General features: G+C 40.7%; 1 protein-coding gene across 13 annotated transcripts in view; it reads left to right on the top strand.

The window, feature by feature from the left end:
* beta-Spec (spectrin beta chain) overlaps positions 1 to 23,792 on the top strand; it is a 159,847-nt gene that overhangs the window by 122,810 nt on the left and 13,245 nt on the right. For 11 of the 13 annotated variants that reach the window (XR_011391131.1, XR_011391132.1, XR_011391124.1 and 8 more), the window contains 2 exons: positions 1,583 to 1,762; positions 9,778 to 10,965. Coding sequence is in view for 2 of the 13 variants with exons in the window: in XM_070080258.1 (XP_069936359.1) it covers positions 1,583 to 1,762; positions 9,778 to 9,970 (373 nt within the window). In the remaining 11 variants the exon portion in view is untranslated. Of the gene's footprint in view, positions 1 to 1,582; positions 1,763 to 9,777; positions 11,588 to 23,792 lie in introns of those variants that run through there. The other 2 variants (XM_070080258.1, XM_070080257.1) reach the window with 1 other exon arrangement.

Raw genomic sequence — 23,792 nt, 5'->3', positions numbered from 1 at the left:
GGTTTCTTTGGATGCTTAGCATTTCTGTTGTGTGAAAATGATGAAACTTTAAATGCAGTATTTAATGCACAGTATATATAATATACATCTATGCGGGATGGGAAATGGCCTTTTTCAGAATGGCACAGACATCTGAATCCAATATTTACTTAACAAATGCAACTCCCTCCACCCTAGTTTTGAAATACTTGCACTATAAAGTTTCTCATTTAGTGATTTCAAAGTTCTACATGGAAATTACAAGGTAAAAATGGCAGAAGTAACCACTCTTCATAAAGGAAACAGCAGAGCAATGGCAATAAATTAGACAGTAGTACATATCATGCACTGTTGTTATTATAATCACAGGGAAGTGCTAAACCCGTAGGATTATACAGCACATAGGGGGGTGGGGATGGAAGGTATTCAGGCTCAATTCAGGGAACCGGAGCACAGATCCAACTCCCTAGATCAAGAGCCCCTCACCAACATCAAGGAACCTCCCATTAACACCATTAACTGATTTTGTGGATTATTATTATTATTATTATAATCAAAAAGAAGCGCTAAGCCACAAGGACTATACAGCTGATTTTGTGGAGAAACACGACTTAAGATTAAGATCATGCCTGTCACACCTGTAGACCACTATAGTAGGAAACAGCTAGTGTACTAATAAATTGGTAGAGTGAAATTCTTAGGATAAGTCACTTGTATGAATTGGACCAGAATATTGGGGGGACACTAACCACTATTTGGAGTAGGTAAAATTGCAGATCTGAAGAATGTAGACATTTTATAAGGCATTACCTTCCAATCCCGAATCAGTTTATGTAAGGAATTTAATGCTGTATAGAAGTTCAAATTACTTTTTCTAGTAATTTTATGATTACACTTTCATGTTTTCCTTTATATGGTTGTACCTTTGCCACTTTCAGGTGTTACTTCATGCAATATTAAAGGATTTGTTAAAATTTGTTATTGGCTTCCATAGTACAGTGGACCCCCGGTTAACGATATTTTTTCACTCCATAAGTATGTTCAGGTGCCAGTACTGACCGAATTTATTCCCATAAGGAATATTGTGAAGTAGATTAGTCCATTTCAGACCCCCAAACATACACGTACAAACGCACTTACATAAATACACTTACATAATTGGTCGCATTCGGAGGTAATCGTTATGCGGGGGTCCACTGTATTTAAATTCCTTTTCTTTGTGTGGTAGTGATATTTCTTTGGGTCCTGATGCCTTTGATGTGTCAAGTTCCATTAGGAATCTCGATGCAATTTTGCATTACAATCCACTGCTTAGATATGGATTGGACAAGTTAGCAGTTTGTTTCTGAATTTAAATTAATTTTGATCAAAATTTTTTTTAAAGATATTTTGGCATGATGCTGAACCCTCCTGCGGGCCATTTTGGAAACACGAATTTTGAGTTTAAAGTGAAAAGTATAATTTCTATTTATCAAATGAGTGCCTTCAGTGTTTCTTACAGAATTCAGAATACTTTAGCAGTGGAATTATAGCACACAGTTTCTTTCAAAACTAATGCAGCATTTTAATACAAATATCACTGAATCTGTATACGTGTTTTTAGGTCTTGGGACAAAGTTTTCCTGGTGCTTCGTGGAAATATGCTATTCTTCTACAAAGATCGAAAGAGCTACCAAGCTGCTCCTGATGTTTACTTCAGAGCTGAAGCTCCTTGTGATGTCTCAGGTGGTCAAGCATCGATCGCTGATGACTACACAAAGAAGAAGCACGTTCTGCGACTCAAGTAAGCACTGTATAGTATACTGGGATGACTATTGAAATTCTTACCCTATTAACATTAAAAATGCAGTTAAAGAGCATTAATTTGATTACAAATATACTTATTGATTATTAAAATGTAAAGAATGTTAGTTTATTTAGACAGGGTTAAAAGGGAGATATGAATCATATTTAAATTTGAATATATCGTTGAGAAAATGAAACAGATGGTATGTTTTATTTCACAGTGGTAATTTCTCAGTACTACTGTATTATTATTAACAACTTAACTGTCTAAACGTAGATCTACGTTCTCTTGCCCGGTGCTCTGAATATTTAAAAAATAAATTGAGGACATTTTCTTAAATATAAAAAAATTTTTAGTCAGTACTTATGGTGATATAAGGCCGCAAAGTCGGCGCTTGTTACTCGCCTGACGGCAACATGAAGCGCTACCGCTTGCAGAAGTGTTGCTGTTATACCCTTTTTCTCAATTTTTTTTTTTTAATTTATAAAATTTTTGTTCTGATAATTACAATTTGTAGTAGTTCTTGTGATTTCATAGCCAAACTTTTTGACACTAATATTAGGTATTGAAATAGTACTCAAATAGTCATAAACACAGTGACAGGTGAACATTTTCACCTACCTTAGTCACATGCTATTGTCTAGAAATATATATACATAGCATTTATAGGTCCCAGCAATGTTTTGGACACATAGGAGTACAGTGGAACCTCAAAAATCGAACTTTCTTCGGTCCAGAAGGCTGTTTGTGTGCTGATACTGAACTAAATTATTCCTATCAGGAATAATGTAAATTAGATTAGTCCATTTCAGATCCTCAAAAATATACTTATAAAAGCACTTACAAAAATATACTTACATAATTGCTTGAGTTGGGAGCAGTTCGATTTTTGAGGTTCCACTGTATGTATGAAACTCCTAGAAGCATTGTGTAAGATGAGTGTCACTCCACTGCTGAGAGTGCAGCAGTGGAGTGACATTTGATGATGGTGCACTGCCTTGGCTTTGTTTTCACTGTTACACACCAACATGTGTCTGTCTAACTCTGTTTATCTGTCTTTCTGTCTGTGCTTGTCTCTGTCTCGGGGAGAGTGACTCGTGAACCAACAGGTATTACACACAATGCAGAGTAGCCATGTCTGATTCCTGAACAAGTGAAAATGTGTATTACTTGCCAGTCATGCTTATTATGCATTATATCTACAAGCACAGTATTACACTTCGTCTTGATTTTTTGGGTTATCCTAGGTTGGAGAGAGGGGGTAAAGGAGGTTTTGTGGGTAAGGGGCTTGGACTTCCAGCAAGCGTGCGTGAGCGTGTTAGATAGGAGTGAATGGAGACGAATGGTACTTGGGACCTGACGATCTGTTGGAGTGTGAGCAGGGTAATATTTAGTGAAGGGATTCAGGGAAACCGGTTATTTTCATATAGTCGGACTTGAGTCCTGGAAATGGGAAGTACAATGCCTGCACTTTAAAGGAGGGGTTTGGGATATTGGCAGTTTGGAGGGATTTGTTGTGTATCTTTATATGTGTATGCTTCTAGACTGTTGTATTCTGAGCACCTCTGCAAAAACAGTGATAATGTGCGAGTGTGGTGAAAGTGTTGAATGATGATGAAAGTATTTTCTTTTTGGGGATTTTCTTTCTTTTTTGGGTCACCCTGCCTCGGTGGGAGACGGCCGACTTGTTGGAAAAAAAAAAAAAAAAATTGTATTTGTGTATCTGTGAGACAGAGAGAGATACAGCGGCAGGGAGAGATACAGCAGCAGGGAGAGATACAGCAGCAGGGAGAGATACAGCAGCAGAGAGTGAGAGCAAGACAGATACAGGAAGACAGAGAGAGATATATAGAGAGACAGAGATAAAAACAGCCAATCAGCCAGCAGGCCAGCCATATTACAATCTCTAGAATTATTTCTCTTTACTTAGTACATAGGTTATAGGAAATTCTGGCAGGATGACACTACCAGTGGTACCAAAATTGAAAGGATGTTGCACATGGGTTATTATTGAGGTTTTTGATATTTCCTCGACCACTTGTGGCCACATCCACCTCAAAGCCACTAAACTTGGGGTCAATAACACTTTCCTCTTAAAAAGGGAGTGTTAATATGACACTACATCAGTGAATCCCTGGTGTTTGCTGCTCTGTTTGCTCTAGTTGGAGCTAAATTGGACTGGTGTTCCCACAAGGTACTAAGTGGTCCCAGATTTTCTTAATATGTACTGAGAACACTTGAGTGTTAAGACCCATTCTATGCTGACCAGGCATCTCAGGTCAATCGTGCCAAATTTGGAGGAAGGAAAATTAAAGTGATCTACGTTTGGAGCGCTAGCGGTAACAACGTAGATCTATGTTTGGACAGTTAAGGAGTTAAACCTGGGTGGGCTTGAAAGGGTAAAGCTCATTTAACATGTTTCAGGTAAGTTTCTCTAATGACATTTTAAGTGATTTTTCACGGAAATTTACATTATTTCATTTTATTTTTAATACTCATAATACTGAGTTTAATTTTAAAGGTTAGGTTTTGCAGTATAGTACATAAAACACAAGCGTTAATTAATCATCATAAGTTTGTCTCCTATGTGTTGGTTCTTAGTGTATCGATCCCGAGATCTTTGCCACAAGTCATGCCAAGAAAAAGTTCAAGCGTTAAAATTGCCAGTACAGTACTGAATACAGGTGGTTTTAAATTCTATATTACAAAACTATTTCTTGGCATTTCATTGAAATTTAAAGGAAGGAGAGAGCTAGGTTCTGATTGTCCTTACATTTGTGGAACACAAAACATACACAAGAATAGGCTGAAACAATTGACACAACCCAAAATTTAGTGATGAAAGTTCATATGATATTTTGGTTTGTCATGTGACTATTATCAAATCACAGCAATGAGAAAAACCAGAGACCAGAAAACACCTGTACTTTAAAAGTAGTAATAGCAGTAGGATAAACTTGGAATGTAGGCTATTTGTGAATCTTAAGTGCCTTTAGTGATAGTTGTGATTACTATGGGAGAATTTGATAAATCCCTTCACTTTAATTTACCCAACAGAAGCTCCATATTGTGATCATAACTTTGCAGTACTATCTGATTGTGTACAGTAGAAAGGACTAGAGCCTTTTGTTTCCCTGTCACCCATGATGTTACTTTTTTTTTTACTTCCTCTTACTCTTATGACACCTAATTCACAAAGGATATTCAAACATTCCTGTTTTGTGGGTTTCGTTATTTTTTGAAGTCATCATATTGTGACTTTTTGGTCATGAGTTGCCAGCTGCTCTCTTATCCCAAAGAGACACTTGAGAATTGATGAAGGCATAAGTGAGGCTGTAAGAGTAAACAGAGAGAAGGGATTGGGATAGTAGGTAAAAAGAAGAAGATGCAGTTTGGGGGGTGAAAAAATGAGCCGATTTTAGAGTACAGTGGTCCCTCAATTATCGTCCTTAATCCGTTCCTGGAAGTGGGACTGTTATCGAAATAGACTATTTTCGAATCAATTTTCCCCATAAGAAATAATGTAAATCCAATTAATTCGTTCCAGACACCCAGAAGTATCAACAATTTTTTTTTTTTACCTAAAAGATAGATTTATATGCACAAAAGAATGAACATTCAACATGACAATTACCTTTATTGAAGGCTGTTGTTGATGAATGGAAGACAGGGAGGAGCAGAGAGGGAAGAAAGGTTATTGTTTGGAAGGGGAATCCCCCTCCATAAGGACTAGGTCACTTCAGGGGTCACTTCCGTAGCATAAATATAGATTTACATGCAGAAAAAAATGCCAAATAAATGTAAAGTACTAATAAAATGTATAAATGAACATTGGTAATAGAGGTAGTTGATGAGTGAAACAGTCTGCCTAGTAGGGTGATCGAAGCTAAAATATTGGGTAGTTTCAAATTTAGGTTGGATAAATACGCAAGTGAGAGGGATCCAATTTGAGTCGGACCTGCACCTGAGCTTATTGCTTGGGTAGCATTTGTTCTGTTAGTGGGTTGGATTTGTGAAGGACTGGCCTAGTATGGGCCAGCAGGCCTACTGCAGTGTTCCTCCTTTCTTATGTTCTTATTGGAGACTTGTTTGTGTGAGGGAGGGATGGCAAGTTTATTGTTGGAGAATGTGACACTAATATCAACTCTCCGGCTTATTTATCTATCACAATTCAACTAATATGACATAATAAACAATATTAATAACATAGAAGCATGGAATATACTCTAGAATGAATAAAATAAGTCATTACGTATGTCACGAGAGGTGTTGTGTTGTTGGGTATATAAGGGCCACTGAGAGTAAGCCGTCCATAATGGTGGTGAAGCAGCAGCTGAGGCGGCGGCGTTTTCTGTAGCCCTATTTAACTCCAACAACATTGGAGGAGTTGGTAGAATTGCTGAATCACTAAACAAGGAACCCTCTTACCACCATCACTACAATTACTACCACCATCAACCACTATCACAACTGCTTCCACTCTACCACCACCACCTTTGTATTTTTCTACAAACTTTTTCATAAATTGTGTGTGTTTCTCACATTCTTTACCAAAGGGCTGGCATTAGAAGCTTTCTTTGGAGCAATGGTAGCTTATTTAGCACTTGCAAGAACTAAAATCAATGGAATACAGTGGACCCCCTGTTAACGATATTTTTTTCATTCCAGAAGTATGTTCAGGTGCCAGTACTGACCGAATTTGTTCCCATAAGGAATATTGTGAAGTAGATTAGTCCATTTCAGACCCCCAAACATACACGTACAAACGCACTTACATAAATACACTTACATAATTGGTCGCATTGAGAGGTGATCGTTAAGCGGGGGTCCACTGTATTATAAAATATTTCGTAGGAGCATGTGAGGGGACCGTCGCTCACTGGTAAACAATGTCACACTGGCTGGGAAGGCAGGCCCAGGCGGCTCAGAGCGTGAGTACGCATCCCGGACGAAGGACGATTAGCGAGTTCACAGACCATTTGCGAGCCAATGCTTAGACGAAATAACGGGACTATTTCCGAAATGGACGACTTTCAGACCGGACGATTATTGAGGGACCACTGTACTTCAGTATGTTGAGCTGAAGAACTATATACAGACAGATAAAACATGCTGAAGTAGAAAAAAATATTTAAAAGATTCTTCCTCATCCACTATTAATTTTTATTTTATTATACAAAATTAGGTGCATATATATTGTGCTGCAGCCATACTCTGAAAGCTGGTTTTGTTCTCATTATGTAACTGTTTCCCCTATCCTATTATATCATACAGGATGAATTATGTGAATGAGGTGATGAAATCTGTCAGCCTGAGCTGGGAAACTTCAGTAATAAAATAAGGATGTCATTAAGTATTCCACTAGGTTCATTAGTTATGGGAGCTTAAAATGTTTATTCCAGCATTACCAGAGATTATAATAACTTGGGAATACCCATATTTCAGGATGGCCAGTAATCCCCCCCCTTCCCCACACACACACACACACACACACACACACACACACACACACACACACACAGGGAAAAATGGGATTATGAAGATATTCTCATCACTGATGAGGTAGGGGTAGGGGGGAAAGGTAGAAATTAACCCTTTCACTGTCGGTCCCGTAATGTTAGGGCTTTCAAGCCAGCGTTGGTCCCGTAATACTATGCCAAAATTCTAGCGGCTTCCAGTCTTGCGGGAGATAGCTGGTAGGCCTACATATGAGAGACTGAGTCTGAGTGGTCAGTATGCACAGTATAAAAAAAATCCTGCAGCACACAGTGCATGAGAAAAAAAAATTGCAACTGTTTTTGGTTTAAAACAGCAACTTTGCAGTGTATTTTCATGTGGTATTTATGGTTGTATTCTCATTTTCTTGGTCTTATTTGATAGAATGAAAGATATATTACAGAAATAGAGATGATTTTCAATGGTTTACAGACTAAAAGTACCTTAAAATTGAGCTCAAATTAGCGAAAATGTTCTGTTTTTGCTGATGTTCAAGAGTAGACAAATCACGTCGTGCATCCAATACATGTCAACTGGTGGGACTAATATGCTTTCACAAGTGCACTGATATTATTTGTACCATTTTTACAATAATGCAGTAGTTTGCATAACAGTAACTTCTATTTTTTGTGTGAATAAAAATTCAAAATGGAAAGTAAGCGTAGTACAAGAGGGGACTGGAGACATGACTAATGAACAGAGAAAATGTTATTTTAGTGCTAGGAATATTTGCATTATAAATTCTGGACCCTATTTTGAAATTGGCCAAATTACCAATTTCTGATTGCTTTATTGAGTAGTTGAGATAGATAAATGGACAGTTTCTTGTACTCGGTTGAAAGAACAAAAGGAGCTCTAGTGAAATAGCTGTGTTTGGTAGACTGGAGCAGTGGAATTGACTGAAAACAGGGCTCAAAGTGAGTGAAATCGCTGATGTGTAAATATCAAGACTACTAATTTCGCAAGAGCATAATTCTGTAAGTTTTCCATCAAATTTTTTTTTATTCTTTTATTTTTAACCCTTAAACTGTCGAAACGTAGATCTATGTTCACTTGTGTGGCGCTCTGAGTATTTTGAAAAATAATTTTTTTTTTCATGAAGAGCACATTTTTCTACACGTTTTAGGATTAAAAAAAAAAATTTTAGGGTCAGTACTTACCAAGATATAAGACCATGAAGTTGGCTCTGGATGCTCACCTGATGGCAACATCTACTCCTGCCATTTGCAGAAGTATTGCTGATATACCTTTTTTTCTCATTTTTATTTTAATTTATATATTTTTTATGTTCTGATAATTACAATTTATAATAGTTCTTGTGATTTCATAGCCAATCTTTGTTCTGACACTAATATTAGGTACTGAAATAGTGCTTAAATAGTCACAATCATATTGACAGGTATTTATAGGTCCCAGCAATGTTTTAGATACCCTGGCATATACCTTGAAGTATGGTGTTATGAAAGGCATCCCTATACTGTTGACAGCCCTGTGACATTTGATAAATGCCCACTGCTTCAGGTAACCCTCGCTGTGTTTGCTATCACTGTTACACAAACATGTCTTTGTCTGTCTGTCTCTGCTTATCTGTCTTTGTCTGGAGTATACGTATATCACACTCCTTGAAGAATGGTGTTATGACAACTGTTGACAGCCCAGTGACATTTGATAAATGGGAACTCAGGGAACCCTGGCTGTATTTGTTTTCACTGATACACACAAACATGTCTATCTTTGCCTGGAATTTTTGGGTTATCCTAGGTAATTTACACTATGTATAATGTACTTGTGTGCATGAGAGATAGAGATATATTCAAATAGAGATATAGACAGAGACAGCCAAAGCAAGTCAGCCAGCCAGCCAAATACATAAGAATATAAGAAAGAAGGAACACTGCAGCAGGCCTACTGGCCCATGCAAGGCAGGTCCATGTCCCCCTTTCCCCCCGGCTTAGACAAATGACCCACCTAGTCAGGTCATATCCATTGAAGGAAGGAGCATATCAGACCTAGTAGCACAAGCTAGTCAGGTCCAACTCCTACCCACCCACACTCACTCATGTATTTATCTAACCTATTTTTACTCTTAAAATGGGAGTGTTAATGCGACACGGCATCAGTGAATACCTGGTGTTTGCCATGCTATTTGCTCTAGCTGGCGCTCAGTTGAACTGGTGCTCCCACAAGGTACTAAGTGCTCCCAGATTTTTTTTAATACTGTGCAAACTGAGTGCACAGACCCATTCCTTCATGTCTAGGTGACTCAAGTCTATTGTGCCAAATTTGAAGGAATGAAAAGTAAAACGTTGATCTACGTTTGGAGTGCTACGTGTGCAAATGTAGATCTACGCTTGGACAGTTTAAGGGTTAAACTTCTTCGGCACTGAGAGCAAGTTTGCAAGCAGGGGTCTCGATAGTGAAAGGGTTAAAATATATGAAAGATTATACAGGTATTAAAAAATTTATCTAATGCATGCAGTCTTCTGTATCAATATACCTAATTTTTTTCTACATAGATTGGTTGGTGGTGCTGAGTATTTGTTCCAAGCCAAAGATGAAGAGGAGTTGACGGTGTGGGTTGGTTCTCTTCAGTATGCAACATCATCTGAAGGATCAGCCGGTCCTTCTCGTTCCCAGACCCTCCCAGCTGGCTCTGAGAAGAAGGATGAGCCCAAGAGACGCAGCTTCTTCACCCTCAAGAAGAAATAATGGGCTGAATGTCCATAACTGTTCACTCTCCCTTTTATTTTTTTTTATTTCTCAGCCTACACTTATTACCTTTACAATAATTTCCATTTCTTAATCTCCTTAGCAGTATCTTACTCTTCCAAGCCCAGTTTCAGACCCAGTGTGGTATATATACATAAGAATTGGATTGCTAGCATTGGTCTGGGGGCATGTATTATTGGCTGCTGTTTCATTGCTACTGGGAATGGAATAAGAATAGAATTTGCTTTTGCATCAAGTTTCTTTTCATGTAATGTTTCCCAGACTGGGTCTGAACAGCAGTAGCATCATGAAATCATGTTAATTTTCAAACATCCAATTTTTATTCCCTTGTTCAGTTAGCAATACCACACAAGGTATTATTTTTCCCAAGGAGTATAAAGTGTTGATAGTTTTGTGTAATAGCTCTGGTGGAAGAATGAGAGTCTGTGCAGTTTCCAAATGTCTGCCTAGCACTGCCATGGCTGAGTTTTCCGATGAATGATCCTCTTTTTGTAGAGGTGTGTGTGTGTGGAATTGTATATTTAGTGTTATGTCAGATGTACCTTACTTTACAGAAGTAATGATTTGTTAATTTTATCTGTCTATAGCTGTGTAGTATCACAGTTTTGACTAGATAGCACATAATTGTATTGTACAGAAATGTTAGAATTGTACCTATTATGCTGCTTTATGCTTACATTTTTAGAAATATAATATTTCATGTTTCACTTCATAGCTGTTCAAATCATTACCAGAGTATGGAAGGCCAGCCAGTATCATAATTTTTGTGAATGGGCTAATTCATTCTGCTTTAAAGTGTAGGTGTGGCACAGTTATGTTTCATTTAATTTTTAAAAATTCAACCTTATCTGGTCTTAGTCTACAAAATCAAGTTCATCTCTACATCAACAATGAATTGAAGACTCCACGAGTAGTTCTTGGAGCAGCCGCCACCTACCAGATGGCCAGTTTCCCAAGTGGTCAAGATGAACACGGTATGGCTTGCCCTCACTGTGCTTGATTTTGTGCTTTAATTAACGTCTAATTACATGCTGACTAGTTAACTGCTGGAATCTCTTGTGTTAGAAATTTTTCTACACTTTCTAAAGTTCTGTAATTACATTGGGAACTAAAGCCTATACATTCTAGTCAGGGAACTGTATATTACAGGTATAAGGTTCATCTCAGTGCTGTATACCATTGTGTATATGTTACCCAGATAGGTTGAGATGCCTTAAAATCCATCCCTTATACATGGTTTATGTTATGCATCAGTTTTAAGATTTTTAATATTTGTTCCTGATTGTATTAATTGTTTTAATAAGTGTTCCCTTTGTATAGCCCCATTAGTATTCACAAGAGCTCCAGCAGCACTTACTGGCAGCACTATGGTGACTAACAGCAATTTTATGCATTGTTCCACAAGCTATAGACATCTATCGGTCATCTACCACTAACTTTTTAATGGAGGGATGTTAGATACATGCTTACTAGCTTTATAGCTGTAGGATAAGGTTTCTGGCTAAATTGAGAGAGGTAATATTAATTGTTACAGATAGTGACCACTGTATACAGTATCATATATTGTGACACTTAAATAAAATGGTTTTAAGCTATGAGATGCATTTTCATTTATACTAACAAGTTCAAAGCTTTTCTCTCTATTTGAGAATTTCTGTTTCATATCAGAACTGTAATCTTATCAGTTGCTGTTTTTCTAAAAATCTGACCTCTTCAAGGGGGCACGGCTTGGCGTGGTGAAGAGGCTCTTGGTCTGAGGAATTAGACCTGATGGTCTCCTTCCTCAGACTGAACCTAATTACCCCCCCCCCCCAATCCTCCATTTTCCCTTTCCTTCTCTCTGTCCCTCCCTCTTTTTGGCCTGTAGGATTCTTCCCACAGCCCTACTGGTTCCTAGGTAGGGGGAAGGGTACTGGGGTCCATCCCATTCCGTTGAGGTTCTTGGAGGTGGCGTAGTTTGCCGCTGTGGAATCTGGATCGCCTGGAGATGTCCCGATCCCTCTCCGGTATCCCGGGGGGTGACTTTGGGTGTCTTTCGGGCGACTGGTATATCTGGAAGCCACCTTTCGGATTCCGGGGCTGGTGGCCGAAGGAGGTATGCTTTGTGGAGCGGATATCCTGCCGCCCTCTCTTTTGTCCACGGAGGTAGCTTGGCAGATGTGAGGTTGCTATCCCGGGTTGCTGGTTTACTGGCATGAAGGGTAGGGTATGGCACGGGTTCCATGCTGCATCTGTGCTACTTGCGGTTCTGAGGCCCTCTTGGGCGCGGAGGGAGATTTCCAGCCTTTTCATTCCTCCTAGGAACTATTCCCCCTTGCTCCCCCTCTTTTTTTATTTTTTTTATTTTTTTTCTTAAAAACAAAAAGACAAGAAGTAACCTAACCATGGAGATCCCAATCCATGAACCTCCTACCCCCAGGCCCCTTGATACTGCACCCCATTCTGACCCTGCCTCGTTTTTTGACCACTCTTCGGACACTCCTGATGCCCCTGTACCTCTTGCTGGTGCTGTTTCCTCGCCTACTTCAGGTACCGGGGCTTTGACTGACTCCTTTGATTTGTCTGACCTTCGCTCTTTGACTATGCTTCCAACCTCTCCCTCTACGATGCGGCAATTTTCGAATTGCCAGCCCGTTTCACATCTGACCAACTCTGGTCCCACTCCTAAAGGCCAACGACAATTGCCTGATGATGATGCTTCACCACCTTCTCGTTCTGCTCAGAAAAGATCAACCCGTCATGCACTCCCTTTCCACGCTCAGTTTCGGAATGCACAATGGACTAAATTCTTTACGACCAACTTCCTCTAGTGCCTATCTTTCCAACCATAGTATTGGCAAGGCGCTCCTACGTCATGTTGGTAGAGATATTTCCCTCTATGCTCATGAGAGCGGTACATGCATCATCACTGTCCAGAATGCTACCCAAGCTCATGATCTTTCTCTTTCGCATATTGATACTATTCAGGTCACTATCGAAAAACATCATTCCCTCAATTCTTGTAGTGGTACTGTCATTCTGCTCCATACCATAGTCCAACAGAATTTTCAGACATGTGGCCATGACATTCTCGAACTCCAGGATCTCCCAATCCTCAAGGTACACACTTACGTCCTTCCTGCCCGTGGGCAGAGGCGATACCCTGCAATGTGGTGCGATTAACTTTTGACAACCGTGAACTCCCATCCTCTGTTTATGTAGCAGGACATCGGTTACAAGTTCGAACGGTGACCCCTACACTGCAACAGTGTAGAAATTGCTGGCGATTTGGTCACCCAGCGAAATATTGCAGATCTATGCCTGATGACCATTCTAATACGTCTTGCGGTCAACCTCCCTCTTGCCTTAACTGTCATGAGGCTCGCCCTTCGTACTCTCGCCGTTGCCAGGTCTACTCAAATGAGCGTGAAATCTGTTGCCTCAAAGAGGCAGAGGGTCTCCCTTATGCTATGGCAGTTTCTCATCTCCGCCTCCAAGGGAGACTACCCCGTGTTCCTTATTCTCGTGTTTCCAAACGTCCCCCCACTTCTGGGGTCCCATCTTCTGCAGCCTCCTCTGTGGTTACCCCTCTCATAGCCACTCCTATATCTAATTCTTTTGCTGTCCTGGGCTCAGACGTCCCTACTACAACACCTGAGTCTGTTCTCACATCTTCGCGTCCTTCCTCACAAGCCCCGGTATTGACAAGACCTCGTACGACACCTACCAATCGCCCCTCTACTTCTCAGAAGTCCAAAAAATCCCCATTGCTCAATCTTCTTTGCCCCCTCCTTCCCTTCTTCCACCTCCGCATTTTACCTTTCCAGTCCCTGTGCCTAGTTCTTCCCCTCTCACTGGCTCTATTACAAGTGTGGAGGTTCACCCACCTCCTCGTACTGTGCCTTCTACCCGTCCCCTCCCAAGTTTCTCCCTCTTCTGCCACCTCCCAGGTTTCTGCCTCTTCTGTCCCCTCCCACACTTCTTCTCCAGTCCCCTACACTCTTTCATCCCCCCTACTTTGGTACAGTCCATTACTGTCCCAATCTTTACTCGCCCTCCTCCTCCTACCTCCAATATGTCTTTGAGTTCAGAAACACTTGAAGCCATTTCAGAATATATTGCAGACTAAACCTTCAACGGACACTGATCCACCTCCTGTTCCTTCTCCTCCCCCCCCTCCATCTCCACAACTTTCTTCGCAATGCTCCAATCCTTTGCTGCTTAAACATCTTCCGATGCCACTGCACATAGACTTTTCTAACCCCCTCTAGTCCGTAGGTGCCCTTACCTGCGGATTCCTGGTATTTTCCTCGTTGCCAATCATGGCCTATTTACAATGGAATATCCGCAGCCTCGGGTAATCGGGGTGAGCTTCAGATGCTGCTTTCCCGGTTTTCTCCTGTCGGTGTTTGCTTACAAGAACCAAAATTACACTCGGCTGTTTTCCAACCCATCTCGGGCTATAATTTATTGTATTCGGATCCTTTTTCTGATGGAACCTTTAATGAAAGTGCCCTTCTTCTACACAGTGATATTCCGTACTGTCCACTATTTGTTCATACCTCGCTGCATTACACTGCAGCCCGTATCCACTTGAATAAGTGGTTTACAATATGTTCTTTGTATATCTCTCCTTCTCAGGCATTATCTATCCCAGATTTTGCCTTTGTTTCATCCTTTCCACCGCCACTTCTGTTACTTGGTGATTTTTATGCTCACTATTTCCTCTGGGGGGGGGGTCTCATTGTGACTCGAGTGGCATTCAGTTGAAGGCTTTTCTCGCCTCTCACCCCCTCCTTGTTTTAAATACGGGTACTCCCACCCATTTTGGTCCTCGTACTCATACTCTCTCTTGCATCGATCTATCAGTCTTCTCTTCCTCCACTGCACTAGACTTCGCCTGGTCTGTTCTAACGGACTTACGTGACAGCGATCATTTTCCAATCATTCTTACTTCTCCTTCATATTCACCACCTCTCCGTAGTCCTCGCTGGCAATTTGATCAGGCAAATTGGGACCTTTACTCGCAACTTACTGCTTTCAGTGAGGTTCCTTCTTCATCCTCCATTGATAAGCTCATACACCTCTTCTCGACATCAGTTTTAACCGCAGCTTCACATTCTATACCCCAAACCTCAGGCAGGCATTCTCAGAAGTGCGTGCCTTGGTGGTCTCCTGCTTGTGCTTGTGCTTGTGCAGTACGTTTGAAACGCGCTGCATTGGGCAAGTACTGGTACAATAGAACCGCTGAGAGACTTCTTGATTTTAAGCAGAAACTTGCAGTCGCTCACCATGTCATCCGTGACGCTAAACGCACTTGCTGGTAAGATTGTTTCCACCATCACCTTTGCTTCCTTTGAGTGCAGTCTGGAAAAAAGTGAGGAAACTGAGTGGTAAATACTTTCCTGACCCGGCTCCTGTTCTACGGGTCGCCGGTGTTGATATAACAAACCCTCTTGACGTTGCCATTGAAATTGGAACTCGTCTGGTCCGTATTTCTCAGGGGCTCCATCTATGCTCCTCGTTTCTTTCCTCAAAGTCTGCCAGAGAGTTAGCACCCTTGGACTTTTCTTCTCTCAGAGAAGAACAGTATAATGTGCCTTTTACACTTCAGGAACTGGAGGCAACACAGCTTGCAGATCATCGGCAGCTGGGCCTGACGACATTCATATTCGGATGTTACAACATTTAAATCAGTCAGCCCTTGCAGTCCTCTTACACCTCTTCAATCTTATTTGGTCACAAGGAGTTCTTCCCCAGCTGTGGGAATCTGCCACTGTTCTCCCTTTCCGCAAACCAGGTACTACGGGACATGATGCCTCCCACTATAGTCCCATTGCTCTTACCAGTGCAGTTTGTAAAGTGATGGAACGTCTGGTAAATTGACGTTTAATGTGGTTTTTAGAGACACACAAGTCTCTCCACTAGTCAATATGGCTTTCGTAAGGGCCGTTCTACCATAGACCCCTTACTATGCTTGGATATGTATGTTTGTAATGCCTTTGCGAATAACCACTTGGTTATTGCCATATTTTTTGACTTTGAGAAGGCATATGACACAACTTGGAGGTATAATATTTTGGCCCAAGCCCACTCCTTAGGCCTCCGAGGCAATCTACCATCCTTCCTTAAGAACTTTTTAACTGACAGACATTTCTGTATTCGGGTTAATAATGTGCTCTCCCTGGACTTTGTCCAAGCTGAGGGGGGCTGTAGGGCAAATTTCCGCGTGCGCTCACCGAAAAATCGAAAAAATATGGAAATTGAGTTATATACGTATACTGAAAAATAGCTCAACTCTTTGGCAACACAATGGTACCAGAATGAATGTTCTACGACGTTTCTACAAGAAATTATAGTCATTTATATCAGGTATGGTGACGGCGATGTTGGTACCGAGTCTGCTCACGGCCCATATATTTTTTGGAGTTATTTTCTTGTTTTTTATCGCCTTTTCTTGCATTATTCTTTCTAATATAATAACTGACTATTTGACATCATAAAACAGTAGGCGGGACTTATCCGCAGACTTAGTGACTACCGGGAACCAGATGGGAACGCTTGGCAGTGTTCCCGCGCCTGAGGTGCCAGCCAGGAATCGCCCATTATTACGCTTATATCAGCTTATATATCAACTCTACGGCTTATTTGTCTATCAGAATTGATCTAATATGATATAATAAACACACTAAATAACATACAAACATGTTATATACTCTAGACTGAATAAAATAGGCCATAATATGGCCCAGAGATTATCGGGAATATTTCGATATAAAAAGTGTTACTCCTCTCCATGTCGTCTCTGAGTAAGAGAAAACGGTGTTTTGAAGAGGCTAACTGCACTAGAACATCAGTTTACTAAGAAATACACCCAAAAAAACGCGATTTTCGCGAAAATTTTTTTTTGAGACGGGGGCCGGCCGGCACTCCCGGCCGATATCTCGGAAGTAACTTATTCACCTAAAGTCGAAACTTCTCACTTTATTACTGAATTAAATGGAATATAATACTCACAAAAGTTGTAGAATAATGATTTCTCCATTTTTCGGTGATCAAATTTTGGAAATATTCCAAATACTTTGGGAGTTATGTGGGAGTAAAGGGCAGATTTTTTTGCAATATTCCAGGAACTAACAAACTTTATTTTTTTGTGAAATAAAGATAAGTTTATTTAGAGAGCAGGGATCACAGAAAATAGTATAAGCATTGTTCTCTCGGCACCAAGTGTCCAAACAACCTTACGTAGTCCCATATAAGAGAAAGTTTGGCCACAAGGGCATTTTCAGTAAATCAGTCATTTCTCAGTTGTTGTTTGAGGTATATTTTTGATAAATATTTTCAAGAAAGAGTGAAACCACTTTGTCTTGTGTACCAAAACTGGAGAAAATCGGACAGTAAACAACAGAGTTACAGATTTTGCCCGACGGCCCCCTGAAGGTGTCCCCCAGGGATGTGTTCTGAGCACAACACTTTTTCTCCTTGCTATAAATGATTTGGCCTCAAGTCTTCCATCCAATATTTGGTCATCCCTCTATGTTGATGACTTCGGTATTGCTTGTGCAGGTGCTGACTGTCACCTCATTACAGTTTCTCTCCATAATGCAGTCAACCATGTTTCCAATTGGGCCACCACACATCAAATTACTTTCACTAGACACTCTGTCATCTCCGATCATCCTTTGTACCTCTATGGCTCCTGTATCCCTGAACGTGATACAGTCAGGTTTCTAAGCCTTCTCTTTGACCGTAGGTTATCCTGGAAACCTCACATTACCTCTCTGAAGGCAACTAGTCACAGCCGGCTGAACCTTCTTAAAACCCTTGCTCATCTTTCATGGGGAGCTGATCGTCAAACTCTTCTTCGCCTACATTCAGCCCTCATTTTGTCGAAACTCGATTGTGGTGACCAGATCTATTCAGTGGCCTCTCCTGCTACTCTCTCCAGCCTTAACCCCATCCATCACCAAGGTTTACGTTTATGCCTTGGTGCTTTTCGCTCTTTCCCTGTTGAGAGCCTCTATACAGAAGCGAATGTTCCACCCTTGTCCGATCGCCATGATGCCCATTGCCTTCGTTACTATGTACGCTTTCATGATCTCTGTAATCCTTCCATTTATAGAATGGTCACCGATATTAGTAGACATTCTTTATTCGTTCGCCGTCCCTGTTTGCTCCATCCCTTCTTTCTTCGCCTACATTCGCTCTTGTCTTCCCTTCAGTTACCACCTTTCTATGTTCATGTAGCATCTCACTTTTCCCTACCCCCCCTGGGAAGTTCCAGCTGTTCGAGTCTGTTCTTTCTCACTCCCTTGCTCGAAAGCCCAACTGTCTACGGTAGCTTCCCGCTCTCTTTTTCTTGACCACTTCCACTCTCATTCTCATGCCATCGCAGTGTACACAGATGGCTCTAAGTCGGATTCGCAGCAGTGTTTCCGGACAGCGTCGTGCAAGGGCATTTACTATCTTCGGCTAGCATTTTTACTGCTGAATTGTATGCCATTCTTGCAGCACTTATCCGTATTGCATCTATGTCTGTGTCATTCTTTGTGGTTGTCTCCTCAGACTCCCTTAGTGCTCTACAGGCTATACAAAAATTTTATACACCTCACTCCTTAGTCCTCCGTATCCAACTTTGGCTACACGGTACCTCTACCAAGTATAAGGATATTTTTTTTGTTGGGTCCCTGGTCATGTTGACATACAGGGCAATGACCAGGCAGACACTGCTGCACGGTCAGCAGTACATGACCTACCAGTTTCATATAGAGGTGTTCTATTTACGAACTATTTTGCTATAATAGCTACCCACCTTCACACCTGTTGGCAACAACGTTGGTCTAATCTGCTCGGCAACAAACTTCAGTCTATTAAACCGAGTATAGGTAACTGGCCGTCTTCTTGTCATCAGTGTCGGGGTTGGGAGACTACTCTCTCCCGTCTTCGCACTGGCCACACTTCTCTTACTCATGGGTATCTCATGGAGAGGCGCCCTGTTCCTCTCTGTGAGAAGTGTCAGGTTCCAGTATCGGTTAGCCACATTCTGTCAGACTGCCCTCTCTATCAACGCGCATGCAGAATTTACCTCCAACGTCGTCTCAGCTCTCCTACTCTTTCTTTACGTTCCCTTCTTTAATCCTGACTCTCTCACTGACTTCTTGACAATAACTGATTTACTCCACAAATTCTGATGATGATACCTTTCGCACTCCCCTCGGCCCTTTCTACCTCAATCTTTTGCTGCCCTCTACCCTTCCACTATCCACTGCCCTGCTGTTCTCCGTAACCTACTACTCATCCCTCTCCCTTTTGCCACCTGATACCTCGCTTCCTGCCCTGCAGCTCTGTACAGCCCTTGTGGTTTAGCGCTTCTTTTTGATTATAATAATCTAAAAATCTGAGTAACAGATTTATGTACATTACTCCATTTATACCTCTCTTATCTTTTTTTCTTTCGTAATCTTAAGTTTAGGCTTGCTTTTATTATAGCAATTTATTTATTCCCTCGTTTCACAACTTTTAGAAATCGTAGTCACTCCATCCTTCATTTGTGTTATGGAACAGTTGTCATCCCTCACACACACACAATGTTTACAAACTGCTTTGGGTATACAAAACCTATTTGTTTTGCAACACCTCCCAATCACCAGGGTCACAACTCTCTACCCTGTTTGCAAATGGAGAAAGTACAATAGGGCTCAAACTTCCAATGTTAACGATTTCTTAAAATTCACCCTAGTTGATTGTTCTGTGCTATTAACGTATTTATCTATAGAGACCTACGTTATAATGGAATAATGCATGCTCTAGGTATACTATTTCATATCTAATTTTAGCTAAATTATTCCAAAAAGTTTTTAAACAATACATTCAATACTTTTTTTTTTTTTACTTACAAACGGTATTAAATTTGTTTTAATTAATGTATACATGTTAAATAAAGACTGCTACTTACATGGGGTAGTTGTGTGGTGTGGGAGGAAAGAGAAGAGCTATGTAAGGATGGGCAATAGATGGATTTCTCCCTTTCTCATAAGTTACTCCTACTCTCGTGTCACATCTAACTCAAGACTTGACATATATTCATCACTTCCTCACTGTTATGGAAAAGGTTTTATATGCCTGGTTATATATTATGTGATGGAAGGTGTGGTTAAGGGTGTTGTGTGAATAAGTGGATCTACTGCTGTCGCACATCTTGCCTGCTGACATTCAACAAGTCAGCAGTGATGGTGGCTACCGTGCAATGTAATCATTAAATCTATAGTTTTTAACTAGTCTGTCAAACATGAACTCTTTATACAGTACATCAATAAAATGAATGCATTATTAATGCATTTGGTAAAAAAACCTGAAAGTAGTTATAATTCATTTTGTAAATATTAAATGCATGATTCTTGATCATTCTCTACCCTACAAATATGAGCTCTTTGCATACATAAAATGAACACCGACAAAGTATGAATGCATTTAGTAAAATTACCAAAAAATATTAATTCATCCTTTAGAAAAGTTAGTAGTCCTGTCATCAGAAGTGCAGGTCACTTGTTAGTAAGTAATTACTGTAATTAGTGCCAACATTGTAAGTGCAAAACAACATAACTTAGTATTGCTCCAATTCATAACACTGTAATTAAACTAATGTTTGAGAGCCATGAACTTTGTTCCTTAATACATATAACAGGACACTGCCTCCCAGTGAGACAGGCACTGACTTACTGCTGTGACCTGTTGTTGCTATGGCCACCCAGGAGAATGTTGATCATTTTGTTACAGAATGTCCAATCTGTAACAAAATGAATCTTAATGGCCCAAATTGTGAAAAATGGATTTTAGTAGCCTGAATTGTGACAGACCTCTTCCTTCCTTAACTACAAAGCACATCCCTCTTATTCTCTTTGGTGTCCCGTTTTCATTTGGGAAAATGAAATCCGTTGTCGAAAGGATCAGGGTTTGTCATAATACCAGGTTGTAATCCTCGTAAATCTGAACTCCCAAACACCACATGACTCACTGCACTAATGCGCAATACCAGCTATTGCTCCTCTGTAGCACCTGAATTCAATTGGACTGCAATAAATGATTTTCATGGACTGGGTAGGGTTTGAATCCAAGGCAAACTAGTGCTAAAACTGGCATATGCTATTCACTATCATTCCAGCCTCCTCTAAAGGAGGTTCCTTAATGCCACTGAGGAGCTCATGACTCAAGGAACTGAAATTGTCTTGTTCTTCCTTGGATCAAACCTAATTGCCTCCCATTTCCCAGATGCTGTATGACTATGGGTTTAGCACTCTCCCCTAAATATTATCATGCCAGCCTAATATGATTTGCCCAATTAGGTGTATTTCTATTCACACTAGGAAGGCTAACATGGGCCCCACTGTGACCACAATGAATCTCGCCAGTGTAGCTAACTTTAGCCCAAATCCCTTTGAAGCCATTATAAATGACCTGTGAAACTGTAATAACACTACAGTAAGCAACTCGTAGAACAGAGTGGGGTTCGAACCCATGGTGAGCCAGTGCTAAAACTAGCAGGCCAGAAAACTATTCACTATTATGTCAGCTTAATAAGGTTCATTTAACTAGGTGTATTTCTATGTACTAGGAAAGCTAGCATGAGCCCCACTGTGACCAAACTGGCTCTATACATAGGAAAACTAGCATGGGGCCCACTGTGACTACACTGGCCATATACACTAGGAAAGCTAAAAAAAAAACCATACCACAGGCAGGGATAGAACCCGTGATCATTGAGTCTCAAAACTCCAGACCGTCGCGTTAGGCACTGGGCCAGCTAGCCACAATAAGATTCATCCAACTAGGTATATTTATACACCATAGGAAGGTTAGCATATGTACCACTGTGACCACAAATGCAAGTTTTTACAGACTGGCAGGTTCTATCCCCGCCTGTGGTATGGTTTATTTGCAATCGTGTCATGACGATTTCGTGAGTCGTGTTGACAGCTTTGAGGGGACTTGAGCTAGAGTTCATCATGGCCGTGCTAGCTGGAGATTCGTCTATAAAAACTTGCATTTGTGGTCACAGTGGTGCCTATGCTAACCTTCCTATGGTGTATAAATATACCTAGTTGGATGAATCTTATTGTGGCTAGCTGGCCCAGTGGCTAACGCGACGGTCTGGAATTTTGAGACTCTCTGATCGCGGGTTCTATCCCTGCTTGTGGTATGGTTTGTTTGCAATCGTGTCATTACGATTTTGTGAGTCACTAAGAAAGCTAGCATAGGATCCACTGTGACCATACTGGCTCTATACACTAGGAAAGCTAGCATGGGGTCCACTGTGACTACACTGTCCTCTATACACTAGAAAAGCTAGCATGGGGATCCACTGTGACTACACTGACTTGCCATGGGTTTGAACCCCCCCTCCCTAAAAAAAAAAAACAGTAACCTCTTTCTTTCAGTTGCAATCTTGCTTGAAATGTACTGACATTACAATTCAGATGACCCCTCTAACTGTAACATCTCTACCCTTCCTTCAGAATGCAGGCACTGTCCTTTCCACCTCCAAGACTTAGTCCCACTAACCACCTTACTCCCAATAGTTGTCAGTAATAGTTGCTTATGTTTTCCATTTGAGGATATGAAGATATTACCAAGCACTATTCTACTTTCCCCACACCATTTCATTTCAGAATGAATTGTGCCATGGGGAAGCACTAAACCTACTGGGGTCAGGTTTGTTCCAAGGGGAGGATAGCTCCAATTCCTTGGGTCAAGAGCCCTTCACTGGCTACTGCCCTTGAAGAAATGCTATTAAGATATAATTTCAGTCATAATGAGTTTTGGCTATCAAACTTAGTAATGTATAAATTCCATCAAGTGTGATGCTTCTGTTTTAATAAAAGTGTGTCCCTAGATCACAATGTTATGCATACATTCGGGTAAAAGTCTGATGGATGGTCAAGGTGTGTTGATTTTATCACCCAGAGTTGTATGCAGGCCTACCTCAGTAAACATCCGTTTTCACTGCTAAGTTGCTTGCCATTTTGGTACTACGCTGAGATTTGTAGGTTTCCTACATGTAAACTTGCTATATCTAACCTCAGAGTGACCTATGGGCTATTTGAAGTTACACTTTGGTGAAGATAGTAATTGTGTGAGATTTAGAAAAGAAATTTAAAAAATGTATCCAAGCACAGTGGTGCCAATATTTTTGTTTGGTTGTGAAGCATAATTTGAATGTTGAAGTAAGTAGGCAGCTAGAAACAATAGATATGTCATATTCGGGAGGAATGTGTGATGTGCATATTGTGTAGAGATTAAAAATTGAAGAAATTAGATGGCATAGTGGTATGAAGAGCAGAATTCAGCAAGTCTAAGAAGGTTTGTGCTAAAATGGTTTGTCCATGTACAAAAGAATAGAACAAGATAGGCTGAAGAGAAATTTTCTCCAACTGGGATAGTGGCAACCCCTCTCTCTATTTTTCCACACTGGCAGAGCAGGATTGTGCTAGAGGGTCATGACTTTTTTTTTTTCCCCATTAGCAGAGATGACTCAAAACCTTAGGTCTAGCAACGTACGATGTACAGTATAAATCTGGGTTAAATGGAAGGTGGTGTATGCTAACAGTATTTTGTGCACCTGCATCCAGCAGGTGCACAAAATACTGGCACTCATGTACACGAAATTAATGATATTTCAGTCTGTCCTGGACCACTGTTAAATGGGATGGATTCAAGGAGTTTTCAGGATTTGAAGTACTGTTGGAGTGTAAGCATCGTAATATTTATGAAGGGATTCTGGGAAACTAGTTAGATGAACTTGAGTTTTGAAGGTGCCTAAACTTTG

Source organism: Cherax quadricarinatus, unplaced genomic scaffold (assembly GCF_038502225.1).
Source record: "Cherax quadricarinatus isolate ZL_2023a unplaced genomic scaffold, ASM3850222v1 Contig255, whole genome shotgun sequence".
Classification (NCBI taxonomy): Eukaryota; Metazoa; Arthropoda; class Malacostraca; order Decapoda; family Parastacidae; genus Cherax; species Cherax quadricarinatus.
Note: the sequence above shows the minus strand (reverse complement) of the source record. Positions and strands in the feature narration are given on the sequence as shown.